Raw genomic sequence first — 19,428 nt, forward strand, 5'->3', positions numbered from 1 at the left:
AAGAAAACATTTGAAAATACTGTAAACTAAAGGGCAGCAACAACAAAAAGGACAAACAAAATTAAAGAGACAAGAAAAAAAACAGGATTACAAGTCCTTTGGGGAAACAGTGATTGTCCGTTTGATGAAATGGCTTACATGCATTTTTGTCTGGCAAGCTGGGAAAACACAGCAGTTGAGAAGTTTAGGGCAAAACTGAAAGCCCATAAAAAGGCACAATTCACAACTCCAAACAAGAGTCATCTGAACCAAATGTCACATATTCAACATCTTCGTCTTATTTGTGCCAAAGCACAAACACGCATACAGTCGTATCTTTGTCTCGAGACGGAATTATAACCAGTGATCAAAAGTTAAAGTGTTTGTAGTTTTCCTTCAAATGTTCCATTTTAAGAGGAAAAAAAGACCTGGAGCAAACGGCACAAAAGTGGGAACGTAAACATCCAAATGACATATGAGATTAAAGTTGTATGGATCTGTGCATGCTGGTACTGTATCAGACTCCACGCCGATTAGACAAAAGCTGACAGAAGCATTGTTTTGAAATAACCAAAATTACTGACGATCTCAAAGCTGTGAGAACCAGTCGAGTCCATATTTGGTCCAGCTGACTCAGAGACAGGGGTGACAGTAAAGCTCACAACACCTCGACAACCTTCAACGCGCTACAACAATGCAACAATGCATGAGTGGACATCTTACTGTAAGCTTATTACCTTTTAATGTAAACTGCATTAAGCAGTTGATGAAAAAGCTGCACAGCCTATCTAACCGCTCCACAGGCCGCTGTGCACCCTAATAATGGCTTGCATTTTAATGGAACACAACTGTAGTGACACTTCACACCAAATGTGAATGAATTTATTGGGTCTCTGGAAATCATAGTCTATGTTCTAGAAACTACTCTCTAATCTGTAAAGTGTTCCGAGATACACAATTTCTGTTGTGGTTTGACACTATAAATAAAATTGAAATTACATAAATGGTAAACTGGAAACTAGTGGTGTTGAAAAGAAGATGCACGTGTGTGTTCCTGCTCCCACAGTAAACCTAAAGATCCAATTTGTGATAAGAGCTTCAATTTAGCTATTTAGGGGACAAAAAGGGAAGAAATGCTTTCCAAGCAGAGCTGGACAACAGTCATGATGAATATTGACCATACTCGACCTGAGGAAAAGATGACTGCATTATGGGATATGTAGTGTCCAGTGTTTTTGAAGCTTGATTCTGAATGTTGGCTGCTTTACTTTGGACCATTCTTTTTAAAATGTGTCTCTTATGGACAGCCTACTTTTAAGAACTTCCAAGCTAAAAGTTCCCTCAATGAGAAAATGTGTTTTGCACCTTGTTTATGACAGAAACAAGGTGTTTTTGCTGAAAAGGTTGTATCAACTATGAAATAGGCTAATAAATGCTGTTTCACCATACAGCCATTAAGACAAAGAAAAGACAACATTTTTCAACATAGCACAACATTTCACACCACAGTTCCAGATCATATCTATGTTATTTATCATGATTATTTGTTTGGACAACAATAGAGAACAACGTGTGTGGATGTAAGAAGATTATGGACAGGGGGAAGTAAAAATTGTTGAGTTTTTCTTCCAATGAGTCAATGATTTTCTATTTTCAGACACTTATGTGTCACACTGGACACTATGGTATCATGACTTGCTGAACAGTGAGTAGTGTAAAGCTCACATTTGGCATACTACCCTTCACTTTTGGCTACTTTTCCCATAGCTACAGCTGAAGCACTGTAAATCACTATTATCCTGTAAGGTGTTGGGTTGTTTGATAGATACAGAACGAGGCTGACAGAGTCATGAATGGGTGTTTAGCTGTAAACGACAGGAGACGTGTCCTGTGCATGAACTAAAGGCGTGAATGCCTGGAGATGAACAGAGACGGAGCTCTTCCTGGAGGCCTATCTATCAGTGGATCTGTCACTGAAGGAGCTTCATTGTTCACGAGAGGACGAGGAGATGGGAGGCAGCGGCGGCTGAGGAATGGCTACACGTCAAGCCACCAAAGAATGATCGAGCCCAATTCGTTCGTTTGTCTTCGTCTGTTGGTTTCTGTTCCAATTTTATTATCAACCTGTGTAGACACCAAGCAGTTTAGCAACAGAACATGAGATTAAATGTGACAGGCTCTTTTTCCTTTCACTGCTCTGCTCTTTCACTTGCTTTAATATAAACATTCTGCCCTGGCGGTCCAGAGGATAGAGGACGGCGAACAGCGTCTGAAACTTTCCAGTTTCAGAAATGAGACTTGTTTCCGAAGTTTGCAGCTTTCCGGAACTGAAAAGCCAACTGGACTATTACGATATACTGTATATTTTTTGTAAAGTTTCTTTTGTGCAAGTCCTTGTGAAAACCTCAAACTACTACCTCAAACTGTTGACGAAACACCTTTTTAATAAATAACAATTTTCAATTCCCTGTCTTTGTTGACATTTGGTCCCTTTTAAGAAATTTCATAAATTACTCTTAATTACATTTAATGTATGCAACAAAAGTCCCATGAAAGGCACACTGTCCAACCAGCAGCAAGTAAAGTTCTTGGAACAGTGAGTTCTCATTTGCTGGTGTCAGTCAGGATGATGTTGGCTGTGACGAATATGAGGCAGGAGCCGGCCCAAGCCAAAACAAACCACACCCAAAAGGCGTGGCGGAAGGGAGACCGGTGCTTGTTGACGGCATCCCTGCCCACCACGGGCTCCAGATGGCGTCGAGACAAATACACAAGGCAGGCTGGGACAATGTACTGGATCCCTGTGCCAGCATAGGATCCTGTAATGCCCACCAGGGACTCCAAGTTGTGGGTGCAGAAGGCCACCACAATTGGGGGCACCAGGGTAATGAGGGGAAACACAATGCGGTCCACCACCCATGGGTAGGTGCCTCCGTCCCGGTGGAACAGGGTCTTCCAGTTGTTGCGAAGAGTGACGGCGATGATGGGGAAGTTGGTGCTGATGGTGAAAACTGGGAACAGGCCCAAGAAGTAGCGCAGCACCGGAATATCTAACACGTTGCAGTTGTCTGTGAAGTTCAGGGTGTACATGTCGTGCAGCAGCGAGCTGTCGAAGCAGAAGATTGCGGTGAAGGAGAGGAGCACGTAGAAACCCAGGATGAGGGTATAGTCCGCCAACACCAGGGTGCCCACACGTTTCTTGTCAGAGATGGGCGTCACAAGCGAGGGAAGGGAGTGTTGACACATGAAGGAGTAGACGCACACCCCAAACAGGTTGGGCACACCAGAGAATGAGGCAACTGGGGGGCGGCCCTCGCCGGTGCCTTTCCCAATGCGGATGAGAGCCAAGATGATCATCATGGTGAACGCTGTGGAAAGAACAGAGGAGATGGAATTAAGAACACTGTAAAAGTACATTGCTTGCAAAGAAGAAAAGAATCCTACTGCGGACTGAGAGAGTATAGACCCAAACTGCCTAGTAGTGATATTTGTGTTAGCGTGACATGGCGTCATGGTGATTTGGTCTAAACTTTAAAGCGCCCATATTATGCTTATTTTCAGGTTCATAATTGTATTTTGAGGTTGAACAGATAGGTTCACATGGTTTCATTCTCAAAAACACCATATTTTTGTTGTACTGCACATTGCGACAGATCCTGTTTCTAACTTATGTGTTTATGCACTTCTATGCTATCTTTGTTAGACGAGGGCCACTTGTGGAATACCTGCAGAACAGGGACAGGAAGTAGTTCTTTTGAAGATTATGGTGAACTAGTGTGTGTTGTAGCAGTGTTTTGTCACTGAGAACGAGCTACTACGTTAGCGCTAGCACGCTACGGTTAGCCACCTCGTCTCAGCTAGTGAAGTAACTAAAGGGTGACCAGACGTCCCCGGTTCCCGTCCCCGGTTTTCAGTGGAATGAAAGAAAGAAAACATTGACCAAACGGAGCCTACCGTTGCACACAGTACACACACAGGCACAAGACAGCCAGAGCCAGCGCTGCTCAGAGCCCAGAGATGTTTTAGAAAGCCGGATTATTTACATGGAGTCTGGTGGGTTTAGCAAACGCAATTTCGCGGACTTTTATGTTTTAAAAAATGATCTTAATCTTTAACAAAAAGGTTGACCTCCTTAGAAATCCTTTCAATAATGTTGTCAGACACTTAGAATATTAATTTGAGCCTGACAGTAGCAAAACGAGCACTTTTATGAACAGAAAACAGCTCTAGGTCTATTGTCCCCGTTTTAAGTTTAAATTTAATACATTTAAAAAGTTTAAATAAAAACATGACGTGTTTTGGAGGTATATACGCTTCTGAGATGAAAATGTCTGAGAAATCTGGTCACCTTTAAGTAAAAAGGACCTTTTCCAAGTTTGTATGCGTGTGGAAGCACCAGAGACACAAAATAACACCCTAAATCCCAGAAAAAATGATTTCTTTTTTTTTAATAATATGGGCACTTGGGGCAACATGTTTGTGGGTTTATACCATCTTCATGTTTTACTTCTTTCCATGAACGGCATCATTGTGTTCTTGTCAAATGCCACACTCCACCCTCCATGATGCAAGGCGGCAGAGCTTAGCTGCAGTGTAACTACGAGGGGTAACAGTTCTGGGTCAGCTTGGGGCCAAACCCTGAAATGATCCTTTTATTCAACCCCTCTCTAATCCAAACACATTTAATCTTCTCTTACAACAACTCATTCATTCCAAAATGTCCTCTTTATTATTCTACCAAAGGGAAACATACCCATACCAAGACATACACCCTTGAATGACAGCCATGTCTCTATCTTTAATCTAAAAAACATCCATGTTGACAAAGTGCAATAGTTCAGGATGAAGTGGCCTTGTATAGGGTTTACTGTAGTTCATCCCGCAGCACTGTTATGTGCAGCACTTTTAAACACTGACATACACTATGACAGAGTAATAGTGATAACCTTTTTTTGGTAACTGATGAAAATGAACATTTAACCCCTCGGCTTATCACTGCTTCATACATCATCCAACACCGCCCAAAGCCGCTTTGCTCGTGTCTTGTAATGTAAAGCAATACCCATGTTCTAATATAGTCTACCAATCTTTTATTGCCTGGGAAAACCCTGATGAACTTCCGGCAAATTTGAGATTTGCTCTTCAAGTATGTCTGGACAGGAGCCCATTTCCATTTTTTTTTTTAAATCGAGGCACCAATCACAAGCGTTGAGGCGGGCTTTAAACAACGATGGTAGCTCTGCAACATGCTCGCTGGTTGAGATGTTTTTCCTTTGCTCTGCATACGTCATCTCCTTCATTGCTCTGATTGGTTTAAGATCTATCCAATAGCGCCAAGAGGCATTTGAGCGGTGTCCGTTGGTGACGCCCCTTTGGATTTGGGCTGTGATTGAACCTTCCTCAGACCCTCTCTCAGTTACAACTGAGAAGGGTCTGCTATCAACCAGGCTAAATCTTTTCCATCAATCAAGCAAATTTACCAAAAAGCTGCAGTTGTAACGCTGCTTGTTTTTTCTTAAATCTGGTCTTTAGAACCAAAGATGTCTAACTGTTGAAATAACACTCGCCCGTCAATTTACTACTTTGATTCAAATCCAAGTTAAAAAAATCTCGTTTTGTAAACAGTTTTCGATTAAATCTTTATATCTTTACACTTGCTTGATTTTAACCACTGTATTTTTGTTTTCTTGTTAAATGGTTTATATCCTTAAAAAGGATTTCGGATTGCCTTTGTGCTCAAAATGTGCTGTATAACTTAATTTGGCGACCCTATGTGTCTTTATCTCTCTCTCTCACTACTGTACTTCCAGAAGGGCGCCCACCAACAGCCAGGGTCTGTCCGGGGTTTCTAGATTCCTGTTAATTATATAAACAGTGTGGTCTAGACCTACTCTATCTGTTAAGTGTCCTGAGATAAATTCTGTTAAAATATAAAACTGAATTGAACCTAGTTTATACTACATTTCAATGTGGTATCATTTCTGACGAAACAATACTGCTTTAGAGAGGGAAGGTAATGTGAATAAAGTTCATGCTCCCAGTAAAGAAGTGCCCTCCAACTGCCAGGAACTTAAAGAATAAAGAAAACAACTTGGGAACATTTAATGGCGTGATATGAAGTCATTGGAGCTAGGTAAAGATAGAGAAGCACCCCCCACGTGTCTCCACCTCCTGCTGCTGCATCCCATCTCCAATTGATTTCTAGAGATGCCCCTCTGGCAACCAGCATGAACGGAGCTAAAAAGGAGACCTATGTGCGTGGCATGCAGTGCCCGGCTGACACTCATGTGGCCCAGTAAGCCATCTCACCTCCACACATATTCAATCAGCCCTGTGACACCAGGAGTTAGTCATAGCCCTGCGATGGCCGGGAGCCAGCTCTTGAACTTTCATCATCAAGCTGTCCTTTTAAACACAGGGTGACATTTAGAAGGTACCACTCAGACCATCGTTCGTCACACATATGCAGAAAATGACTCTATAGCATACGCATTTTTATACACTCCGGGTGACTGAATGTGATGCGCAAGAGAGAGAGAGAGAGAGAGAGAGAGAGAGAGAGAGAGAGAGAGAGAGAGAGAGAGAGAGAGAGAGAGAGAGAGAGAGAGAGAGAGAGAGAGAGAGAGAGAAAGAGGGCGCGCTGCCTTTAATGGATATAGTCAAGAGGGCACGTACAGCATATTGAGTCCAGCCCAGGTTGCAGTCTGTTAACAGGGTAGAGGAAGCTTACAGTTTCAAACAAGCTTTTTTAATCAGCTACTGTGTGCTCGTGCAGTGGTACTTTACTATACACGAGGAGGATAAAATGAATTCTAATGACCAGGGACACAAAGGGAGAAACCATCTTTGACAAAGCATGGAGGCGACCGCAAAACAACAAGGATGGAAGCAATCAAAATACAACAATCGCAACAATCTATTGGGGATTAAGTAGGGATTAGGAAAGAAATAGTACAACTACCATGACTTCTTTTGTAGTGTTACAGAAATACTGTATAGAGAAATAAACCTCATCAAATTAAATAAGAGACAGGAATGCAACAAGTATAACAAGGACTAAATTTGTAAGACTTAAAACAACAAGCAAGAGTTACTGACTTTGTTTACTTGCTCAATATTCCTATTAAGCTTGGCTAATTAAAAGGACTATTCCACTCATATTCTCATTTACATTGAGTTTACAAAATCAGGTTCTTCAAAGTTTTCCTCTTTCATTCCTTCAACCACCTTGAGAATGACACCGCTTCAATGTTTGCACATACCCCAAAAACCTGTTGATATCGGTTATCATCCTGTTGATGTTTAAAAGCAGATGTTTTCTCCTGTCGCACGCATCTCTACCCCAGCCTTGCCAACTGTTGGCTAGTTGGTTTGTGGCCAAAACGCCTCATTTCCTAAACTGCTGAGGGGTTGTGTTTTAGTTAAGTTAACTGCTTCCCTGATTTGTGATCACTTTTTTTAAATGTAAATATAGCCAAACACACTAGCTGTTGATAATTTGTATTCATGTTTGCCAGAGGACTTCCTAACCATAAAATGTGATTTGATAAATGAGCTGATGTACAGGAAACCTTTCTGACCTTATATCCAATTAGAGCCCGTCCAATATCAGCGGGCCGATATGCCGAAATTAGGCATTGCCCAATCTATCGGTATCAGCACTTCTAATGACCAATTTTTAGATATTCATTTCTCAAAATCATTTATATTGACAAATAAATGATTCTGATAAATTAAAATAAAAAAAATACAAACGAACTGTCAACCATGTTATGAGTTTTGGGGTTGCATAGTTTGTCCACCAGGGGGCGCTCTGGGACGTCCTTATTGTCAACTCAGAGTATTTTAAGGACTTTAAGTTTCATGTCTTAAGTTTGTATTTTTATACCAATATTAGTGGGCTGAAGCACCGAAGGGTGGTTGGGGGGGAGAGCGTTCTCGTTTTGTTTGAAAGTACTTCGAATGGCAACAAGAAGTAACACCACCCAGCATGGCTTACAGCACCTTTAAAACACAGTAAAGGTCATGATGAGGATGGAGAAAATAGTGGGACAGAATGGAGGGTTGGTGTTAGATGTAGGCTGATGTGCACTGATCCTGATTTCGAACAAACAGTTACAATCCTCACCCTTGTTTAACAATTTTCATACACTCGTATCAGAGTAGTAGTAAGATGTTAGCATGTTGTAGTGTGTATGTAGCAGCAGTAAGATTTAAGCACTCTAAAGCGTTTGATATTAAATGCATCTTTGGGTCACAGCCAATGTAATCTCTGGCTCCGGGGGAAAGCTCTGTGAGCCGCATTCCTCCCCACACTGATGTCTAATACAGAGAGGTCAAACAGCTGGGCAACAGACAACCTTCAATGAGACAGACACACGGCTGGAGCGCTGCAAGTAACGATTATTAATCTGCCAATTAGTTTCTCGATTAACTGATACATTTCTGTGTTTTTTTGGTAGAATGTTTTTTTTTAAACTGTTAAAAAAATTTTTATTTACAACAGCCACAACGATGTCGTTTGCGTGCTTTTTTCGGACCAAAAGTCCAAAACCTAAAGATGTACGGTTTACTATAACAAACTTTAGGTGACTACCTCATGAAGCGCATTGAGAGAACACCAAGGGTTTGCAGCACTATCAAAAAAAGCAAAGGGTGGCTATTTTGAAGAAACTAGAATATAAGACAAGTTTTCGTTATTTCACACTTTTTTGTTAAGTACAACATTTCACATGTTCATTCATAGTTTAATGCCTTCAGTGATTATGTACAATATAAATAGTCATGAAAATAAAGGAAACGCATTGAATGAGAAGGTGTGTTCAAACTTTTGGCCTGTATAAATGACAAGGAAGAGCAGCAGATTCTTACATTTGAGAAGCTGAAACTGACTGAAATGATGAATCCATTATTAAAACAGTCCAATTGGTGCAGCTCCTCACACATGTGTGAGAAAAGTCAAACAATATATCTTTCTTTTTTTATCTATTTGAGGCCATAAAACAGTCTCCAGTGTTTGCCTATATTTCTGCATTACTCTCCACTTCTTTCTCCCAGAAACATCTTTAATGTGGGAAAGAGTGCCTCAGGGTGGTTTGGGCACTACTATATTACCGTAAGCACATTTTTGCAAGTTCAGCCAAAATTATGACGCTGCAAGACAGCCTGTGAGAAAGGACAGCTCGGCTGGTCGTACTGGTAAGCCGCCAATTAAATGTAAATTGTAATTTGAACTTGAATAACTACTGTAAATTATATTCAGAATCCCTCCAAGTTTCAAAATCTAAAAACGCAACATTTCTTTTTTTTCCTGCCCACATTTCACTGTATGGTAATTAGAGGCAGTGGACTCATTAATCTTACTTAAGCCACAGGAACCAACCCCTTATTTTTTAAAGAAATTGAAAGTCAATCAGATGGTAGAAAGGAGCTGAACACCATGAACAAAGCCTCTAGAATAAAGCCCTCATTTAATAATGTGATCATTTGTCACAGACTCTCAAGCTGCATCACACAACACAAGGTGAGCAAATCACGTCCGCCTGTGGCAATTTTATCGCACTCTTTGCACCTATAGTAGCTATGAATCTCAATGCTGAAGCACTGTGCAGCCATGAAATGAGAGCGTATTAGCTTTGACCACCTTGCCTGCTTTTGAAGGACCAAGGAAAAACAATCTATTATTTATTTAGCAAATTCAGTAGGGTCTCTCAAGTCACTAAATTTATGTACACCACCATTACTCAGCAACTATCACAAAGGGAAACCAGTAATACATACAAAGGAAATATACATCAGCCTGACATTCTGTTTTAATCTAAACTTGTTATGGCTTCTCACAGCCTTTATCGCCCGTGCCTTGCTTAACGGTTTTATTATGTATTGACAAGATGAAAAAGACCCTTTGAAATATGACATTGACTCTCTGATGTCATATCTCACCTTACACATTTCTATGTCACCCACTATAAGCCAGCAGCAACACCCAACACCCAAGACCCTCCAACTCATTTCTATATCTGCCAGGATATGCAATTACTGTACATTCACTTTAAAATTGACACGCCACAACACGAAATGAGTAAACTGAGCAGGTGTCCAACAGCTACATATCACGTCCACACAACTAGTGCATGTCCATCTTGCAGACTGTGATTTATATTACCTAGACGGGAATGGCCTTGTGAGGAACGTTTCAACTTAACAACCCTCCAGAGAAGGCTCTTACAGCTGTGTTCTTACTAGTAACAAAAACAGAAAAAGTGCTGTTAATCCAAGGCTGTCAGACACTCTCAATGCTCCAAGGAGTCATTGTCTGTGTGTGGAGAAGGACTCTTCAGAAGAAGAGATGGGATCCCTGGACTCAACTAATGAGGAGAAAATGGTGGAGAGAAAGGTGAGTGGTGATCAATCTCATGTGCGACGGAGCAAGAGAAAGCTGCAGGTTGGCGAGTCTCGCTCCTCGGAGAGAACGATTTGGACATTTAAACGTGAGCAATTCATTGATGATAGTGAGAAGGTCAGGGACTTCTCTTAATGTTTGAGAGCCCGTAGCACTGCTGCTGCTTACACACTGAGGAAGCACTAATGCAACGCACGCTTCTGGCACTAGGATTCGACACATACTGGTTTTTCGAAGACGATACCAATAGTAATTAATGAAACCAATAACTGATATTTGTAACCAATATGCATGTTCAGTGAAAAAAAAAAAATCTAAATTAAGATTCTGGAATGTTAAAAATTCTAACACAAACCTTGTTTAAATGCAGAACTTTGTTTAAATGCTTTAAGCAATTATTAAATAAATTAGAAACTTTCAACATAAAACACAGTAAGAGATAGTGTTGCTGGCCGAACATAAAGTCAGCAAAGGGACAAAGAGTTGTAGCGGGGCCAAAGTAGCGCACATTTTAATTAACTAATCGTTATCAGGCAAAAAAACAGATACGGATCATCTGCAAACTGCCAAAAAATGCCCAATAATCAGTCTAGCAAGATGTGGTACTAGTGCACTACTGTTTTCTCTTCTTGTTTGCAAATTTAAAAATCTCCTCCTCTAGCAGTTTTAGAACACAGCAGTAATAAGAGAGACAGCGCTCTCGTATAACCTCTTAGCTAATTTGTAGACCTGGCTGTTTGCCTATTCTCACCAGGGTGTCAGGGGTTCTTGCTGTGTTAGAGCTCCACCACTTGAAACCCTTTAGGACTGGAGTTAGCGGGCTGCTGCCGCGGGGTTTGGTGGGCGACTGGGCTGACAAGTGGCTGCCTTGCCTCATAACAACGTGTGTGATCTCAGATAGGACTATCAGCAAACGCAGCACAGAGCAGCACAGCAGTCGGCCTGTTTAGCACTCCGTGCTGCAGCTCAGGTTCACAGGGACGAGACAGCCAAACTCCATGACACTAACAGCTTCATGAAAACATCAATTAGTCCACGCACTTAGCCGCAGCGCTGAGAAATTGTACAATACCCACAGATAAGAAGTTTCTTTATACATTATAGTTATCTAGCTAAAAGATGTAATACACAAATATTACATTATTATTGTTATATATACAGAAAAAATATACAGAATTAGTTTAACTTTTAAGCCATGTCTTATTCTACGTTCAAACTCTCAAATATCCCGTGCTGGCACAATTAGTCAACTGATGGGAAACAAAAGGTAACAACAAAAGGTCTGATGATTGTCGTTATCGAACTGGGAGCGCGCCGACGGCCATCTCCTGTAGCTAACCCACAGTCTAGGGATAAGTACCTCATGCAGGATAAACTGCATGCACAGGATGACCTAAACTGCAGATAGCTACGCTCGTTATTGTAATCATAAGGAAAAATCCAATAAGTACTCTTTCAAACCATATGAATGAGTGTCCCACCCCAGGATAGGAAATCAATAATGTAAAGATCAACAAGCCACTGACAGTAACAGACATGTTCTTATTTCAGTTAATCAATAAATTATAATATTTTTGTCTTAAATCCACCAGCCATTTTCCTTTAACATTTGGAGAAATCTGAGCCTTTTTGTTAAGGTTCCTAGGAAATCTCAGCCCAGGGTATTTAATTAATAGTAAGTTTCCTTTTTATTTTAAAGGAACTATACAAAATCTATTCGCAACTTCATTGTAACAAACATTGCAACTTTTGTTGCAATTTTTTACAAAAGCTCCCACGAAATCAGGCATTTTGGTTGACAACAATCTCAAAAAAGGGCTGTGAAATTCTGATGGGACTGCCCTTGTAGGCTCCTCCTGATGTTGTCAGTCATCTCATATGCTGTGTCTCTATGATCCCTTCCTGTCCTATTCATGGTAGCCTACTCGTGGACAGTGTGCCGACATTACGTGCTATGCTGCCTTGATAATCCTTGATAAGGGCCCGGTATTGGCACGTTACGCCACTGTAAACAAGCCACTAAGGTCACCGGCTTTAATTAAAACCTTAGTCACTGAGTATAGAGCCAATTTATCATGTTCTGCGACTAAAGCAGGAATCCACCAAACATTCCCCTAATCACCTCAACTCAGCAGGAGGTCAACCTTTTCATTACGCACCAAAACATTAATACTAAGCAGCAATGGAGGACAGGGGCACTAAGAAAAAAACGGAAAAAGTCAGGTGAGAGAGAGTGGTCGTGATCATGTTACTTAGTTACGCTCAAAAATATGCTTTAGTCCTTGGCTGACAACAGTATTCTCATATAAAGACAACAAAAAGGAATGTAGTTATCCAACCAGAAAGGGTTCTCTTCCCTCTTAAAGCTATAGGCCCTCATTCATAAACCTAACATAGAAACCGGCGCAGATATGAGCGCAGAAATCATCTCACGCCTCATGTGTGACTCAGGAAATGTTCATATCACACCAATCAGAGCGTAACAATGGTCGTACAGTGATAAATTCAGAGGATGGAAACAATCGTCATTTAAATATCACACCCCAATGTATTCTCGGTTTTGAGGCCTCGATGTAGTCAGATGTAACCAGATGTAATCACAGCCAAACATAACACTATAGATTTTAAAAGCAAGAAATATTATCCTGTCTCCTTCATATAGCTCTCTCTGGGCATCGGGTCATCTGGCTCCATCGCTACATCTATGGCACCCTGTTTTCAGAACCCCACACGCTAAAACAATGTTGTAGACTTTTTCTGCTGTGTATAGTAGCTGCCCCCCCCGGCCCGCTGATGCGAGACAGAGCCGTCTGCCCTTAATCAATCCGATGGAGCACTCCACCGCAGCCCGTGTGCGTACTTGTGCACTGTTGTATCGGCACATGGAGGTGTTCTACAACAGCCAGATATGCCATTGATGATAAGTGATCAGTGACTTCTCCTTCTCCTGTTAAACTGATTAGATAGATAGATAGATAGATAGATATGTATTGATCCCAACAAAATGGGAAATTATAGTGTTACAGCAGCAAAATAGTCAGACAGCAGAGAATTGACATATGCTGCACTGCATGTCCACACTGACTCAAAAACTTGCATTAACAAGTTTAAACTGGACGTGAGATTTGATTGTAGCCTACGCTCACGTCCATATTGACAAATGTCGAGCTTTGCGTGGAAAGGACCGTACGCCGGTTTTACGCTCGTTTTCTGTTGTTCGTCCGTTTTGTAGTTTCTATCGCCCCCATGGGGAATTCTAAGTAATGACAACAACACTGTTGAAGCATCCACATGATACAAGCCTTCCGTGTGCACAGCCAACACCCCTCCCTCACCACGCTGCAGCTAGTAGCCAAGGAGGACACTGAGGAATTCAAAAAACATGGACTCTTCAAAAGAGGTAGTTATCTTCACCTGAGTTTCTGCGCGCGGAAGACACCAGACGCCACACTCTTCTGAACATAGTTATACTGAGAACTACAGAGAGAGTTGTGTGGAGCTGATAGTCTTAATTAGCTTTGTAGCAACTCATTTGGCAATGGCTTGAATGCAACGGCCGTTTATTAATATTAAAACGTTATGCAGTGAAGCTTTAATGTAATTGTTCAGGACCTCTGAACTGTGGTCCTGCTGTACTTATATTTCACTGTCCCCCTGTGAGCTGCATGCTTTGCACAAACTGAACTTTCCACCTTAATTAGTCTACCTGACCTTCAGAAACAACATCTGCCTCGCTCACCCATTCAAAATGGCACTGGGCAGCTGTGATTTCCCTGCAGGCAGTTTCTTAGCTCCTGTTGTTGTAACTTAAGAGGATTCAATTGATGGGGAGTTCCATGGATCACTGAAGCAATGACTCGTTGACTTTGTTATTTTTTCTAGCTGCAGGAGGACAACGATGCTGTTTTACTACACTTCACATAAATATTGAGTTTATCTTAGGCTGACAACTCTGAAGATGCAAAATTAATTTTGTGTGTTCTCAAACATCATCTTTACGAGTTTACGTTTAAACGTGGGAGTTTAAACCATACCTTTTAGTTTTTTTATAAGCTATAAATGTAGATACAGGCGCATACAAGTACAGTACCTAAAAAAAATAACCATACTCCTTGGAAGCTTTATTGTTTTATAAAACTACTTTAATGGGAATTTTATAACACTGATCAATAAAAATGTAACATCTAAGAGAAAGTGTTAAAAAAAGCCAGAATAAATCTCTCTTAATCAAATGTAGCTAGCTTTTATAAAGAAGCCGCGGAAAAGATGCTTCAAAGGAAAGGAAAGTGTAACCTATCCGGTGGTAGGATGGGTTTCATCAAGAAATAAATGTGACAGCAGCTCATGGGAAGCACAGATCTATATACCACTGACTCAACAGTTAATATAGACAGCAACGCCTCTGAGGATCCAAACAGCTCTCCATGTCTCCCAGGAGAGATGGACAGAAGTGATTAATACTCATTTACTGAGTGAGGATGGCTGTTAACTTATTCCCTCCCTCTCATACCACTCAATATCAATTAGAGAAGCTCTCTGCTCCTGTCAGTGTTTAGGAGGTGGCCCTTCGGAGAGAGCGGATACATCATGATCCCTCCTGCTTTCAGTGGGCAGGACGTGAGGGGTTAACAGGTTGCAACACCATTTACTACGGCTGTAACCAAAGGTTTGGAAGAGAGTTATTTTTCTGCCACAAGGCATCGTTTTGTCACTGATTACATGCCACTTTGCAACACACAAGAGAGACCTTATTTACTGATATTGAATGATTTCAATATTGATCGATCCAACACCAAAGATCTTTTCTACCTTTAAATAATGGTTCCAAAATCGTTTCAGTGGTTCATTTACTCGTTGGAATGAGACATAGGAATAATGGTAATAGTAATGGACAATTCATCTTCCAACATGTAGGGGGAACAAAGAGGAAAAGTGCACTGGGTGTGTGTGTGTGTGTGTTGGTGCATCCTGTAAAGGTGCCAGTTGACAAGGACCTAATGCTAGGTTGTTATGTTAGCTAATTCTTGGTGGTTCACATAACATTACGACCTTGTTTTGACCACAGTTAACAACTCTTGGCTACCACAAATTCATCAGTAACGTTAACTGTATAGATAGACAACTAATCTAATGGTAATTTAGATAGCTAGCACACCCCTATGTGTCTGCCTCGCTCTCCAGGTACTGCAAGGCGGGATGAGAGCTAACAACAGCCCCGGGGACACATCCACAGTCAACCCCCAGCCAGCTAGCAGCCAGCCCGGTCAACACTTAAATACGGCGCTAAGGACGCTAACGGCAGTTTACTGAATCGTAGGGAAACAAACCCAGGCACTCGAGTCAGAACAAAGGCCACTCGTAACGTTAGCGTTACCGGTGTCTCCCCAGTCTGAAGCTCTGGCTCGTAGGTGTCACACTGACCAAGGCTAATGGCTACTTCATTGAAAATCCCGGTATGCTACAGGAAGCTCTGCAGCAGGCAGCCACACCATCACTCATGTTTGGTGAACAAAACAGGGCTCACTGGACAAGAAGGAGACTACAGTTGAGCGACATCGGTCTTGACAAGGCCAGAGCCGAGCGCAGGAGGCAGAGCCCAGACACAACAGCCAGCTGCTGAGCCTGACATCCGGCACGACACGTCCCCTCGCAGGGCAGCACAGGTGACTGCAGGTGTATCCAGGAAGCAGTGAGTAATGGTCAGGATGAGAGTTGGGGTCTTATGTCTGTAGAGTGTTGATGATAAAACAGACCCAGGCACAAAAAAATAACCAGTTAGTGGTTTCCTCATCTGGAGAACAGCAGCTGTGATCAGCTTAAAATGACAAGTCACGCCACATCCGCTGAATTCAGTCAAAAAGCTAACTAAAATTATTTTACAACAGCCTCAAGCATGCAGGGGATGAGGCAGAATTAAAGTGGTGGTTTACATAATTTTAAGAGGCAAAAAACACACCAGTACACACACCATTGACTGCTAATCATCTGATCTAAAGACACAGTTTGTGATCCAAATGTAAAATGTGAGTACTGTAGGATGCTAAACTGTGTTACAGTACTTTTGCTTTCTATCACACCGCCTTGTAGTTGTCCAAAAATACGCATTTATACATATATCTGAAAAGAGAGATGTCTTTACAAAAACTGTCTTACTAACTCAAACTGTTGAACTCAAAACAAAGAAAACTAGAATTACAGTGTTGCTGTGGTATGCGTTGTATGTGTGTGAAACATGGATGCTTCACACACACACACACACACACACACACACACACACACACACACCTTTAAACCGGCAGCACAGAAGATCCTAACAATCCTCATAGTTTCAATATTAGAGTCACCAACTCAATATCCAACTAAATGTCTTTCCTAGCGTTCTGTGAGTTATGGCGTTGAACAACGGCCAGAAAAGTGTTTTGGCAGAATATTAAGACGTCAAAGTGAAGTTGACCATTGACATGTTGGGTATGAAATGTCATCTTTTTCTCCTATTAGACATTTGTGTAAAATTCTGTCATAAATAGCGTATACAATCTTAAATTATGGCCCAAAAGGTGTTATGTGAAGTCATAAGGACCACAACAATCTAATGTGTTCAACCTGGAGTCCAAGTAATGTTTGCGAAAAATCTGAAGACCTTTCCTCTGGGCAGCATTAACATACCACATCTCAGCCCAACGCAGAGTGACTCTGACGACAGAAGAGGAAGTAAGTTGTAAGGTGCAGCTAAGTAACCCATGTGTTACTTAGCCAGCCAGTCAGTGGACAGTATTTGGATGTGTTGTCGTTTAAGCAAGCTTGCAGGCGGCAGTGCGGGGGTGGCGGGAGCGCCATGATTCAGTGGTGTTGTGATTTCAACAGCGGGCGCAGGACGGGCGGTTTATTTTCGCCCTTCGCCCTGTGAGTGACGGTCCAATCAAGCTTGGGACGGCCTGTCAAGCCTGTCAGGCTGAAGAATGAGCGGAGATAGGAATCAAAGACACAGAGCACGGCAAAACCATGATGGACAGACCTGGGCACAGCAGCCACACAGGTGAGGGCAGGGAGGGAGGAATGAAAGAAATGGGGAGACAAAGAAAATGGAAATATGTGTTGGTAGAAAAGTGGGAGGCAGAAAGAGGCGGCTGGAGGAAACCAGTGAAAAGTGGTTTCTTCCAAAAATCCCATGTTTAAAGAAGTCAAAATCTTCTAAATGTAAACTGAGTAATCAGTGGTAGTGAGGACATATTACATGACTAGTTTATTCTTACCAATCCAGCGCATGAGTGAGGTGAGAATCTGCAGATATTTGGTCTTTTGGGCGTTGAAGAAGGTGAAAGGTCCCAACATGACAGTGAAGACGCCCTGCAGGACAGACAGAAAGAGTTGATTTCTCTCACTGTTGTGTAAGAACACATATTGTTACCTGCTCAAGGTAAGGCCAACAAACACACACACCAAAAACATCTTAAAATCACTCTTATATGATCAGAGAAATGGATGACAGGAACCAAACTATCCAATAACAAAGGCAGTAAGATTGAGAAACCAAAGCTATTACAGTAAAATGTCATCCAGATCCAATAAAGCATAAAGAGCTTGTCAGTTTGATTTACAGGGGGATAAATATGATGAACATCTGTACAGCACTGCCTTTGAGGTACTTCTAATTTGTAATAAAATGTTTCTGAGACTGTCTGAGACAGGAATCCTTTACATGCTTTGCCTGGGGGGAACTTTTGCCAAATGAGAGAAGACCATGGACCAACAAACATAAATCATGTTTATTCCGATATAATGAATACACACAGTAAATAAAAACATAAATCTTTTTTAGCATATTTAAGTACAGAAACAACGAGAAGATATCGTCAGACGGAATTTGTCTGACGTCAGGTGAAAAGTGTCTATTTGCTGAACATACAAACCTTAGCCCCCTTTACACATGCATGTTTTACCATTTAATTAACCATTTACAGGATAAACAATAATTGATAACTTTGAAAGACACCCACCCATGCCTTTGACATTGTGACATCATCCCACTTTGGTGTGTTTGTTTGACCCATGTTCATTTTAGCTGGCTGCTCTGTTTAATACCCTGACATGTCATTTTGAAACGCCAGTAGAGATGCATCTGCTGTCAAAATCCCATCAGCCCTATCAAAGATAGGTGAACAGGAGAACAGGTGGACCGATCTATAGTCTACAAAAAATGTTCAAATCTTCTCAGGCCACAATTCTGATTGCCTATCAGATACTTTTCTTTATCGAGCGCTGCAATCAGAGGCAGTGGCCCGGCTACCGTAGCTCCAATTCCATCAGTTCCCCTCACACTCTCAGGTCTCACTGCACACTTTGAGTGGCATGTGATTTCAGGGGCAGTCACTTGTGTGGCCCCCCCCCCCACACACACACACACACATACACACACACACACACACACACACACACACAGGATTACATGCTGGATTACCAACCGTTTTCATTGTGTGGAATGATGTGTCATAAAAATTGGCGATAAAGACATGACTAAAATATATCAAAATGGAGCTAAAAGCTGTGCAGAATTTAAAATAAAGAGTGTGTAGTGTGCAAAAAAATTGACTAAGGAGTGTGTAGTGTGAATAATCTAAGATAATTTGCAATTAGGATATGCATTGATGTAATGCATCAAGTTAGAGACATGTAGGACCGAAAGACATTTTCTCAACGCTCTATATATCAGGTTTAGGTTTCCAGAGTGACTTCCCAAATGCTGGGGAAAAAATCTTTTAACACAGCAAAAAAATGTTTTCAGCAATTCTAAAAAAACAAGCATACAATTTGTAAAAAGAAGAAAGCATGTTTTAGTAATACACCTCAGCAGCTTGGCACTTTGAGAAGCCTTTGCAGCGCGTTTAATCATCAATCCAGCCCTGAATGTCAGGCAGCAGGAATAGATCTCACTAAAACAAAGACCTTCTATCCAACCAAGCCTATACTCACAGAATGGTATTCTCTTTTTTTTAAGGGTTAGGGGTAAATTTATGACTGGGCAATATGGCCAAAATCTTCTATCCCAA

The 19,428-nt window shown here is 41.4% G+C and overlaps 1 protein-coding gene across 2 annotated transcripts in view; it reads right to left on the minus strand.

Moving 5' to 3' along the window:
• Window positions 1–2,560: 2,560 nt before the first annotated feature.
• Window positions 2,561–19,428, minus strand: part of tmem104 (transmembrane protein 104) — a 73,123-nt gene continuing 56,255 nt past the window's right edge. For both annotated transcript variants that reach the window (XM_034894663.1, XM_034894662.1), the window contains exons 9-10: window positions 17,635–17,728; window positions 2,561–3,347 (exon numbers count right to left, since the gene is read on the minus strand). In XM_034894663.1, the coding sequence (XP_034750554.1) occupies window positions 2,584–3,347; window positions 17,635–17,728 (858 nt within the window). In that variant the 3' untranslated portion in view covers window positions 2,561–2,583. The remainder of the gene's footprint in view (window positions 3,348–17,634; window positions 17,729–19,428) is intronic.

Source organism: Etheostoma cragini, chromosome 15, assembly GCF_013103735.1.
Source record: "Etheostoma cragini isolate CJK2018 chromosome 15, CSU_Ecrag_1.0, whole genome shotgun sequence".
Taxonomy (NCBI): Eukaryota; Metazoa; Chordata; class Actinopteri; order Perciformes; family Percidae; genus Etheostoma; species Etheostoma cragini.